This window comes from Morone saxatilis, unplaced genomic scaffold (assembly GCF_004916995.1).
Source record: "Morone saxatilis isolate NCDOM2014 unplaced genomic scaffold, NCSU_SB_2.0 Contig2, whole genome shotgun sequence".
Classification (NCBI taxonomy): domain Eukaryota; kingdom Metazoa; phylum Chordata; class Actinopteri; family Moronidae; genus Morone; species Morone saxatilis.
The window spans coordinates 12832544-12845193 of NW_023339762.1; the positions used below are offsets into that span (position 1 = coordinate 12832544).

At 39.0% G+C, this 12650-nt stretch overlaps 2 protein-coding genes across 2 annotated transcripts; one reads left to right on the plus strand and one right to left on the minus strand.

The window, feature by feature from the left end:
- The first annotated feature begins 10 nt into the window (after positions 1 to 10).
- Positions 11 to 2996, plus strand: LOC118330813 (B-cell receptor-associated protein 29-like). The gene is made up of 8 exons (XM_035665496.1): positions 11 to 277; positions 666 to 772; positions 975 to 1075; positions 1183 to 1330; positions 1460 to 1595; positions 1812 to 1908; positions 2123 to 2223; positions 2326 to 2996. The coding sequence occupies exons 2-8, from the start codon at positions 681 to 683 to the stop codon at positions 2359 to 2361; spliced, it is 711 nt and encodes a 236-aa protein (XP_035521389.1). The 5' UTR covers positions 11 to 277; positions 666 to 680; the 3' UTR covers positions 2362 to 2996.
- Positions 2997 to 3163: 167 nt separating this feature from the next.
- LOC118330812 (solute carrier organic anion transporter family member 1C1-like) lies at positions 3164 to 11648 on the minus strand. The gene is made up of 13 exons (XM_035665495.1): positions 11506 to 11648; positions 10594 to 10726; positions 10252 to 10367; positions 9870 to 10016; positions 9310 to 9408; positions 8542 to 8790; positions 8003 to 8167; positions 7241 to 7436; positions 6819 to 6984; positions 6367 to 6551; positions 5973 to 6037; positions 5606 to 5723; positions 3164 to 4437 (listed from the first exon to the last, which is right to left on the minus strand). Exons 1-13 carry the CDS (start codon positions 11645 to 11647, stop codon positions 4212 to 4214), a joined length of 2007 nt encoding a protein of 668 aa, XP_035521388.1. The 5' UTR covers position 11648; the 3' UTR covers positions 3164 to 4211.
- Between the last annotated feature and the right edge of the window lie 1002 nt (positions 11649 to 12650).

The window sequence follows — 12650 nt, forward strand, 5'->3', positions numbered from 1 at the left end:
ACACACACACACACAAACCAAAACGGGTTCACAAAGGGAAAAAAAGACAAATCTTGCACTCATTGAGTAAAATGAAAACTAAGCTTTTTGTCAGTTTGGTCATTCAGGCTTTAAAGAAATCTAAAGGGGCTGACCAATGATGTCAACTGACCAGCAGAGTTTTATTTAGGGCTGTAGCTCCTCATATGCCCACCAGCAGCTGTTGTGAGATGTGTGTGAGCACATGTGTGTGCGCGTCTGGACTTTCCTATTCTTCTGATCGTTCAACTTGTAACTGGTAAGCCAACAACACGATTTATCTCTTGGAATAGATTGACCACCTCCTGCTCTTAAACAAAATGAGACCACCAGCCGTCGATACTAATGCTGAAGAGTAAGAATAGACTTAGAGGAACATTCCTATAAATAGCAAATGGGCAATGAACGCCTGCTGCAGATCTTCTGTTGTATGTAGTAGGCCTACAGAAACCTTTGTGTGTGCATGCTCACTCTACAATATAACATATATATATACAATATAAAGGTAGCAGAGTACAGTTGTATGTGCTGAATATAGTTTGAAAAGCAAAGAGTAAATACAAATAAAGGAGTATTTTGCATTGACTTCCACTGTTACTTACTTACTTAATATACATGGAGCTAATTAAACCTGTTAATCTCCCCAGGAAACCACACTCACAATGACTCTCCAGTGGACGGCTGTGGCTTTATTCCTCTATGCAGAGATAGCAATCAACCTTATCTTATGTATACCCTTCATATCAGCAAAGAGGTACTGCAATTCAACACACAATCCCAAAACATAATCAGATGCTCATTCAGCAACTCCTGGTCACCAAAAAAATGACCTGTGCAAGGGTTTGACTGTAAATAAGAACACTGACAAAGGCAGTTCATACAAATAACCAGCAGAGTGCATCCATGTCCTTTCTGCACAGATCCACACTCACACTGTGCTTTTAACTACTTTGTAGATGGCGTTTGGTTTTCAGTTGGAGAATATGGAGCTGGTTATCTCCATATTGGAACAAATGCTTCTTTACCATGATCATGGTTCTCATTGTACTTTTCCTTGGTAAGCAAAATGCTGTTAGTGACAGACATTGAATAATACTGAGCAAACTGAAAGCATGTTGTCAGAATCAGCATCAGCCAGGTTTCTGTCCTCTTGCCCACTCTCAGATGCTGTTCGTGAGGTGCACAAGTACTCAGGTCCTGAGCCCATGCACGATGCCCAGGTGAACCCAAATGTGTACGACCATGTCCACATGAAGCTGTTCAGAGCCCAGAGGAACCTTTATATATCCGGCTTCTCTCTCTTCCTCTGGCTGTTAGTGTCATTTCTTTCAACATTTATTCAGAAAAACAGAATAATGTGTTCAGATTCACTTTCTGAGGTCTTGTTTGCCTTTTTTTCTTTTGATTTCTCGTCTTGTCCTGCCCTGTGAACTCATCCCAGTATCATGCGTCGGGTTGTCACCTTGCTAAACCAGGTTGCTGTCACCTTAGAGAACAGTGCAGAACTTCAGGCACAGACAGACAGTGCTGTCAAAGCAGCCAAGCAGCACCAGGACGACAACATGATGCTCAAACAAGTGAGACTTAACCAGTCTGATGACAGAACTAAAACTTAATCTTTTGTCTTATAGTCTTAAGCCTGTTCCTTTGCTTTTCTTTCCCAATGTGTAGCATTTACTGTAGCTTATGTGTACTTTCTGTATAAAATAACTTGTGTTTTTATTATTTTTGTGATTTGTATAATGTGTTCGTTTGTCTGCTGTTCGGAATTAAGGAGAATCCTTTGTGTTCAGGCTCTTCTGGATGAGGAAAAATCCATGTCAACAAAAAACCAGCAACTGAAACTGGAGGTGGAGAAGCTGGCAAGTCAAGTGAGAGCTGCTGAGGAGAGTGAGTAATCATCACTTTCTTCATACAAGATGATCTGCAGTCATAGTGCCAGTCTTATATAAAGATGCTAATTATAAGCTATAATTCTATTAGCAGAGCATGGACCGCCACCGGTCTCTTCTTGACTACTTGCATACAAACATTAGCTGTGGTATTATGAAAGAAGCTGCTGCATTAGAGCAATTTATAGATGTAGTACTGCTTGTGTGTATAGCTGTGCGCAAGTCTCATGCTGAAGTGGAGGCCATGAGGAGACAGGCCAAAGGTCTGGCACAAGAGTATGACCGACTCTTGACAGAACACCATCAACTCCAGGTGAAAAAAAAACACACACACACACACACAAACACAAAATACTCTCTGTAACCTACTAATACTGGAGTGATTCTGTTTTTAATTAATTTACTTGATCCACAGAATCCCCAGAGTGCTACAGACAAAAAGGATCAGTAGACACAGGAATACAGTGACAATGTCGTTGGTGTTGTTTGTTCCACTTTTTTCTTCTCATTACACTAGAATTGTGTACAATATGCAGTAGGCCACCAGAGGCCATGTTTGTATTATCACCATTTGTATTATTACCATTTTGAAGCTTTTTTTAATTAACGAAAAGGATTAAACAAACAGTAGCATGTCAAGCTTTTAAAATGCAGAAAAATATATTTACATACGGAATAAAATACGTCTTTTTGCATGTTAGTCTCAGTAGCTAGTGGTATTAAAAGTGTAAAAAAGGAATTTTGTCTCAAGGGGTTAAAGGTTATTGCTAGTGAGACCGGTTATCTCAAAGATTTGCACAGAACAAAGCACCACTGAAAGCACATAATCACTAATGCATACATGCTGTATATTCATTTATTGCATTTTTATGATAGTTATGAATTCTAATAATAATCTAATTTACTGATTTGACAACGACCAGTGAATTTCTGTCACACACGCATGTCACATTTGTCAAACCTTAATATGTATAACTTTACAAACTGATTTTGATTTGGCCCCCCTGTACTTGACCTTTTGTAATTTGCTGACAGTTGGTATATGACAAGCATAAACATGTACAATAAACAATACAAAACCCCAGATAGCGTGTTCCTTGTTATCATGCTGACATCAATCAACGCACACAAAATAGTTTTAAATGTTGAAAACAAAATGAAAAGAGCTTCACAATGAGGTAAAGTGTACAATCAGGTAGATGTGGTAGGTTTTGAAGTAAATTTCATTATCAAAGCCAAAATACAATCTTCTGTATAGTATTTATAAGATCAAACAGTGTCCCGTTATTTATAAAAATAACATTTCTCTCAATTCTGGTGTGCAGCTTTAGACATTTAGTATTGTAAGGCGATATTTTGCATATCTCCTCTTTAAATGTATCATGACTGAAAACCCAATGCTGCAAAACTCCAAGGTTAAGAAATTTATAGCAGTGATTGATAGACAAAACAATCACAACTCAAGGTTGAGTTATGCACTTTCTGGAGATGTCAACCATATCACACGGTCCTCATTAGCAGACTGTATTTGCTTAGTTGCCGTGAAGCCGCAGATGTTAAAACTATGCATGATTCTGAGCCATCCATGTTGACTTAAAAGCTGAGTTTGACAGTTCACTCTTGACCTTAGAAACAGCAGTTTCAGGTTGCTACAGTACACAAAGGTTGAAAAAAGTGTGATTGTCAAAGCGTGATTAAACAGTTATCTTACTGAAGGCATGACTTCTCTTATGTCTGGACAGAAGTGGTAGTTTCCTGTCTGAATGCGAACAGCATAATCTTTTAGTGGTGTGCTGTTCCTCAGTTGCCTCTATCTTTGATCTGCTTGTTGACCTTATTCATTCACAGGTTGAAACACTTTCTTTGCCTCAGTGTAGGCACATTCACAGTTCCCCGTGTGCCACAGAAACAGTCTACAGAACCTTTTAATGGGCAAAGCCACAAACAGACAGACATGATGGAGTTTAAGCATCTTCCTCAGGCACGTTAACATAATAGAATCCAAAAATCTATTTTATGAGGTTTAATCTTAAAAACGAAGACCAACATAGAAAATACAGCACAATTACATTATTTTTTCTACAAAAATCTTCCATTCATGAAAAACAAAAACACATACATTTTTACATTCCAGCATATTTTGTTTTTAAAACGACTCTTATTTCAGGTATCATACGTCTACACAAATCCTGTACAAATATATACTCTGTGTGCTATGAAAAGTGTCCACAGCATGTGTTCCTCTTAACATCTGAGGTCCTTCATGGGGCTGAGTCAGAAGAGAAGAGGTTGTGCTGAGGCTCACAAGCGAGTCTCTCTGTCAGGATTGCAGTCCGAGGCCAGTATAAACTGCTCACAGTGGATGGAGCTGTTCTCTTCTTTCTTTAGTGACTCCAACTCTGCACTCCCATTGGTCAGAGCATATTTCTCCTCCATCTTAATATGTCTTTTGAGTACAGCAAAGCCTAAAATACAAAGGAAAAAGGAAACTGTCCTCAAGCCCAATGTCAGACCCAGGTACACGATCCTGCAGGAAGAAGAAAGCAATACTGTAAGATTACCATACTGTTAAGCCCTGTATACATTATCAGCAAGTGAACTTAGCTATTACTCATCTGATGTATGCATATTTTACATCTGTCTACTGCACTGTTGTGCAGTATTAAGGTCAGTCACTAAACGATTAAAGCTCCATCCTGTATCCTGTCTAGCGTGATCTGACCGACGCCCCAGGGCAAGCACTATCCTAAATATTTCTCAACCAGTTCCCCCTGTTTTTCAGATACTGTTAGGGGACAAACTGGGAGAGAGTCAAGCTACAAGTCCTGGAGGGTAATTCACAATTCCAGTCTCAGGTTTTTAATAATCACATTGCAAGTCATGGCAAGTCACATTGCAAGTTTTTAAGTAGTTTAAATAGTTTTTTGCTTGAATACATTTTACCGAAACTTTTACATGAAAAAGCAAACCTCTCATCAGGTTTAGTTTAGCCTACAGACTTATGTTGATGTTTCATTTGCTCTGGCAGATACTGTATATCTGGCCACCTTTCCATTCAAACAGAATTCCACCAGCCATGGATCTGGTTGGGCCAGTCACAACCGTTTGTTTTATTTAATATGGAGGTTTTATACAATGACTGACAGAGGAGCATCACTTGTCCAGATTTCATAAGCCACACATAGGTCTATCCTAACCAAACTCAGATCAAACTGTCAAACTGGGCAGTTCTGATTAAATATGATCAAGATTCAGTTGCTGCATTGTGTATTTCCTCCCTCAAATGTTGTCAGAAACACATTTTTGTGTATTGTTTGACTGTTATTTGAGAAGATTTTTTCCTGCTTAACAACATACCAAGCAATGCCTCAACTTGCTTGTGTCACTCAGAGGTACATCACATGTTTTGTTGCTCAGACTGGTTGTGGGACAATAATGCGTCCTGAGGCCTTTTAGTCTGCGCCCGTTGATAACTTTCCTTGGAAATCGAAAATTAGCTGATAGGTTAGGTCTAACCATAGCAACATTGTCTCTCTATTTTTCATCCATCTAGTAGTTTTGTTAATAAGTATTCAAAGGCAGCTTGCATGGTTCTAGACAGTTTGTCTTGTTTCAAGGTGAACTCTAGAGTTTTAAAGACATCCTTGTGGATATTGCACACAGTTTTATAACGAAAGCCCTACAGATCTAATTACCTGTAAGCCGAGGTGTTATATATCCTGCATGCTCCTCTTCCTCCACACATCTTGTATCCCCATTTGAGGCATGTTGTGTCAATTATGGCTCCAAAGTATATAGGGGCAGGTATTCCAGCTGCAGTGCAATTTAAATGAACTTGTTACTTCAAACAAACAGTAAAAAAAATATAATATTTATAATGATAATACATATTTAATGATGAGCTTCAAGTAAGGGTTTATTTTCATATAGACACCTCATTATAGTAATTCTGCTCATTCTAAACATCCAGCATGCTGAATGTCAGCTCTTAGGAGATGTTCCTGCACCTGACATTCACACTAGGTAGACAGCAATGTACAGAATACCAAATGTGTTTCTCACCGAGGGTGCGAGTGGCTAACGTGTGGATTCCAAGAGCAAGGGATTTCAGCTCAGGCTTAATGCACCTATAGAACCAAGACAGAGGCATTAAAGGAACGTCAAGTTTTAAACCACACTTGCAGAAAGATAATGCTACAATGCTACAAATTAACATTGATTTGATGCTTTGAGGTACAAAGTAGAAAAATGCTTTAATTTTTACAGTTTTAGTTGAAGTATCTCCACTGATGATACTGTATCATATGGAAGTAATCACATTTTTCTCATAACAGCAGAAAGTGTAATCTGTCAAAGAATGACAAAATGATGTATTGCTTCAACAACAGGCTATGTACGAAATGAGTCTAGTGATTCCAACATTTTTCACAAGTCCACAAGGGGCTTGTTGACGGACCTGACAAGCAGCACAAAGCCAGGTGTTCCCCCAAGAGAGATGATGAAGGAACTGAGGACTGAAAGAGCCAGGAAGTATGGAAAGATTTTGTCACAGCTGTCTCTGTGTGGACACTGGCCCAGAGTGGCTGTCAGGTTGCCTGGTTGGGAATCAGCCAGTGCTACACACCTGCAATTGTCAAACACCTAACAAAGAAGAAAACAACAAGTTTATCAATGATGGATGCGCTACAGCACAGCAGGAAACACTTGTCCTGTAGGTAAACAGTCATGCAAATACAATTGAAATGTCACATGCTACTCTGTAGGCATCAGTAATATTGGGCAGCAGCAAAAACTGCAGCATTATACGAATAAAACACAGCAATTAAGCTCAAATATAAATAAATGTTTTTCAGTCAAGGTATATTGAGAAATATGAGTGTGTCATGAAGTCAGTGGTGTGTGCCTGACCGTATTTCTGCCATAGCCGGTGGAGGAGGCACATCCAGCCAAACACGGGGACACGTAGGTGATCCCGTTCTCTCCACACACTGGATCCCACTCTTTTCTTGAGCACAAGCAACCCGAATTACAGTCAGAGAAGAGAGACGGTTCCTGATAAGACAAGCCTTCCACTCTGCATGTGACAACATGAAGAAAATGCATATATTATTGACAGCTCTCATGAAATATTAATCAAATAAGAAGCCACGACCATTACTGTGCATGGAATATGAAAACAGAAACAAAGAAAGGCAACGCAAAAGAAATGCCAAGAAATGTGTTAGTTGTAATGATTAATTGTGAAATTTCTAAATCCAAATCTAGCTCCTTCTTCTGAATATTACCTATTCCACTACCACATGAGAGAAATGTATCAAGACATCACATACCCAGTATATGAAACTGTAATGCCTGCCACCTTGGAGTTCTCACAGCTCATGGCTAAGAAAAAGAGCGACAGGAAGTAGCCCAGCAGGGAGGTCCCAAAGGCAAATTTAGCTGCTCCCATGATACCCAGCTTGTACTTCTTCATGACAACCCCTCCAGAGAACATCCCCAGGGCCACAGCTGGGATGTTGATCATGCCTAGCCAAATTGCAGAACACAACGGATTCTTAAAGGGATAGAGGATCAGGAAACAACGTGAACAGGCAACATCAGGCAGCAACATCGCTCCCCAGAAGGAATCAAAGTCAGAACTCGCTCATTCATATTTCATCTAAAATGAATTGAAGTCATGTTGTGAAAGATGAAAATGCCTTTTGATGGTTGAGAGGATGCATTTCTCATCACCCAACACCCACTTCACTCATTCAGATATGTAGATTCAAAGATCTACGCTATTACACTGTCTTCAATTAGCTCAGGCCGACATAATAATTTGTCTCAGTCATCTGTGCGTTTTTTTTTCAATCCATGTTTGTCATTTCAGAATGTCCAATGATTGCAGTAAACCTGGTTGTCATTTTGAAGCTGCAGCGCTTACTTAAGAGGGATGTGGGAGTTGGGAGCATAAAAAATTCATCAAAAGCTGGCTCATGAAACACTTATGATGACCGTCCAGCTCACATCAGTTTGCATCCTTAAATACTTTCCTTTCAGTGATGCAACACAGGTTTTGAACAAGGTTGTTATCAAAGTACTCTGCTTACCCATGAGAAAATTGGCTTTTGACGCTGACTGGCCATAGTGTTGCTCAATGTATTTGGGTTTGTAGGTCACCATCCCGATGAGAGAGTTGAACTGAATGATGGTCACGCATAAGTAGATGATGTACACAGGATTTCCGAGGAGACTCTTCACTGTGGGCACAAAATCTGTGTGGGGAAGTCTATGAATAGCAATTAAAATGTAGGCATTGCTTTTCATAATTTACAGATTACTATTGAATTCATAACAAGCATACAATGTTCAAAACTAGACCCATAAACATGTTTAAAATGACACATCCTAAGATAAAGTTTCTCTTGGCTGAATGAAAACTATTTAAATTCATAATTCATAATAGAAAATTAGCAGTTGTGGTAGTAATGTGAGAATACTGCTTTTTAAATAAAGATGTCTTCAAGAAAGGAGACAGATTGAAGTGAAATTTATAACATCCCTAAAGATTCCACGGACTGCATACAGATAATTATGCAACTATTCAATATTCAACACAGTTTACCACTTGGTGTAACGATAATCATACCTTTGGCCATCTGATGTAAATTAGCTGGCTCTTCAGGTCGAAACTTGTGCACCATTGTCTGGGAATCTTTGATAAACCTGGTTTGCTCTGGAGTGCACCTGGTATCGTGTTTATCCACAGGAATGGGCAGTGACTTAGGCAGGAACCAGAAAGGAACAGCAGACATGAGGGTGATGGTACCAGCGATGAGGTAGCCCAGCCACCATGCCCCCACCCAGCGGGCATCACCAGGGGTAATAGTCACGGTCTCTGTGGAGAGATAACAACCCTATCAGCACAGTATGTGGATTCATTTTGATTCATTTGCTATAGTTGCTATAGTTTTAATTTATTTAGTTTTATTTATAGTCATTTATGTCGGAAGCACGGCAAATTTATTTAGAAACTACAATTTATATAGAGTCAGTTTCAACGTGCTTTACATGCACTTAAAATTTAGGGCTGTTAAGTTCAAAGGCAACATTTCCTAACATGAGGAGGTGTCTCCTGACTTGTTCACAGAAAGGTTTACACAGCTTCAAAGTCCCAGTCAGATTTTACTGTATCACAGGATTTACCCTACCCTAATTCATATCCTTTTGGCAGGTGTATTATGTCTTTCACACCGTTAACACTGTCATGTGCAACAACCAATTTCTAAATCCAACTCTCCACAGAGCAGTATGAGTGCATTATGTGAACATAAGATAATCCACAACAACAATTTTCTGAGCACATTATTGTTATTTAATAAGTCATAATTCATCATTCAGATGGCAGCTCACTCACCCATGTCCACATAGCCTATGTCAACGTAGATCTTAGCACACAGCGACCCCAGCAGGTACCCAAAGACAGGACCAATAACAGACATGGTTTGGACACATCCTAGAATATACAACAAAGAAAAAGTTATTTCCATCAAACCACATTTAACACTAACATACAAACATAACATCCTATGTTTGGGCTCAATTCAGCAGTTGATTTTTAAAAAAAAGAAAAAAAAGCTCCACCCCAGCCAAAACTATTTTCTTTCTTTTTGTTCCTACAGTACCAATGTTTAAAGTTGAAGTTCCTCTGTGCTCATTGAAAATCAGATTTTAAGGGGCGGGGCCTATGAGCATGATTTGTGACATCACAAATAGTTTGTAAGTCAATCCTGGTCCAGTATAGAATTTCATCTATAGTGTGATGTATTGCCTGGATATATAAAACCATAGGATTGAACTATACTAACGTAAAGATAATCAAATCCATTTCCTGACTTAATTACATTGAAAATTAAGTGACCCTAATCTTGGTACTGTGTAAAGCTGCTAACGTAGACAGTGATTAAGATACATTACCAATATAGAGGGCCGCATTCTCGGATTGTGCATAATCATCAATATAGGAGATTCCCAAAGGCTGTACTGGAGTCTCTCCAATCCCACGCAGGACGTTTCCCAGAAACACATAGATCCACATTGAAACACTGGATTCCCGCTCACAGACTACAGTTCAAATTGAAATAGGAAAAATAGAATGAGAAGTTATAATCAAAAAAAACAACAACATTATCAACTCCAGCATTGTCATGTAAATCACAGATATTAAAAAAGGACAAATTTACTGTGAGTGTCTAGAATTTCTGGCTGTCTGGCAATGTCCTCTGACACACACACACGTTAGTCCCAGTACGGAACAAACAATCCAGAAAAAACTTAAGGATCTTACTCCTAATCTTACCTCTAGAGGGCAGTATAGAAGGTCTGTCACCCTCCCTGGTGGGTGAGCTTTCTGGACATGGAGAGAGGTTACTGGTTGAATTCAATGAAGATCTAGCTGATGTTTCGATCTTATAGCTGCGTACAAAATACCAATGTGACTGTTAAACAGGGGAAGGGAGAAAGCATCAGGTATCGTTAGATACTCACAATGTGAAGCACAAATACATACATCAGAGAGTACATTTGCAATAAATACTGTTACTACATTGTGTTTATGGTGCTTGAAGACTTAAAACAAAGAAATACATGTATGGAATTTGTAAACTGCAATGCATGCACACAGACGTGACACTTCGCCTACCGGCCAATGATGAAGTGAGGCATGGCGATCAAGAAAGTCCCAAAAGACATCAATATACATCCGATTGCTATGATCTTGGGTCGGTGGAGTTTGGCACCAAAATAGCTCACAAAGGCAATCACCAACAAATTCCCTACAGGGTTAAGATGATCAGAATAGGAAATGAATCAAAGGCATTAAATGAGACCTACTGTGGAGAGTTTCATTTAGTAATCTACAATGTTTTTAAGTGGTATATAAACAAGAAAAGGTCTTCAGAATACCAAGTATCTGAGGACATCTAAATAATTTTAAAATCATAATAAAGAAATAAACACACAGGGGAAAGTATTCTTTACCATAAATATTTTTATTTACACAGCTTTAACCAACAATCCACTAGTACTGTAAACAGCCCACAGCATTTTCGTGAATTTAATTTGTCCTCCATCATGATATGGTCTGCTCATTTTGAAAAATTACATTGACTGGATTAGGGGGGGGGGGGCTTTATAATATCGGTTTACATGGCTGAATGAAACATACAGTATCTTGGTCACTGCAAACTGGGTTTTCACAAAATGTAAGGGCCAACTGGGTCTTATGACAGCCTGTGTAGGCTTAAGTCAGTGTAAATGTTCATATTTATCTGACACATGCATATGCAATATTACATATTCTTCATTTAGTGTCCCCAGTCTGTTGTACAACTGCAGAAACCTTTACAAAATCCCTCTATTCAAAACCTACATGCAGTAGCTCCAATGGATTTTTCACTTGTCAATTAGGTATGCCACCAGTAACTATTCACTGCTCCAAGGGTATGCATGCATGCTGTAGTGTTAAGCTTGATGACATGCTGAGTACATATACTTGGCTTACTTTTAGCATCAGCTTCAAAACATGGACAAAAAATGGAATTCAAAAACTCACCTATTTCAAAGCTCCCGTCTATGATGCCAATCAGATAACTGGGGATGTCAAATCGTCTTTCTAGTTGTGTAATTGTGCTCTTCATGTAGCTGCCAGATAAAGCCTTGGCAAAGTAGGCAAAAGACAAGGCTGCAAGGAACATCTACAGAGATATAGAAAAAGACTGTGTTAAACAAAGTGCTTCTGAAGTGCTTCTTATCTTTTAATTTCAAAATATTATATTGACCTGTATTATTATTATCTTATTATTTTTTATATAGTATATCATATTACTAGAGCATTAGTAGCAGTGTGGTTCATTTTTACAGATAAACGTCAATTACAAATCAGTACAGTATGCAGAGAAGCCACAGTGAAAGGAAACATGAAACGCCAGAAAGCTGAACTTCTAAAAGGCTGGGCCTGAAAAAGGAAAGGAAAAGAACAAACAGAGAGGCGAAAAGTACAGAGCACTAATTTGTGACTTTAAGCACATTTCTTGAGTGGGCAAAACCTGTGTTATGATGATGAATTTGGCAGTGCAGATCACCCTTCTGTCAAAGGAAAGGCTGGCAATGTACCTGGTGGGGACTCCGTAACAAAGATTAGAGACGAGGCAAGGTTTGATAGAGAGGCCATCCCACAGACACTATCCACTGCACTATGAACTGACAGCCCGACCAACATGCAGCATGAATTGGAAAATACTTAGTTCAATAGCACAAAAGTTTGGATGTTTTGGTTTCAAACTTCCCAAAAGTTGTATTAAACAGTAGGGATGAGGCGATATGTATATCAGTTTACGTATTCGTAGCAAAACATTCGCCGTCAGCGGTAACAATCAATGTCATCCCACGATAAAAACAATAAATTACCCATTGCTGACGTAATAGTAAGTCGGACACACTCGCAGCGAAAAACACGTGTGGAATTTGCAACAATGGCAGAAGCGGCGACAGAGATAACGCCAGGGCAGCGGGAGCTCGTTGCGCTAAACGTAAAAAAAAAGTTTTTTAAACTGGTTGGGTTTTTAAAAGTCTGCACCGGAGCACAATTTAAGCACTGCAAGGTTTGCAAACAAATACGTGGCTACAAGACACCGTTACCAGTGATAAATAAACCAGAAATTATCGGGATACATTTTATTTGTTCCATTATCGCCATCC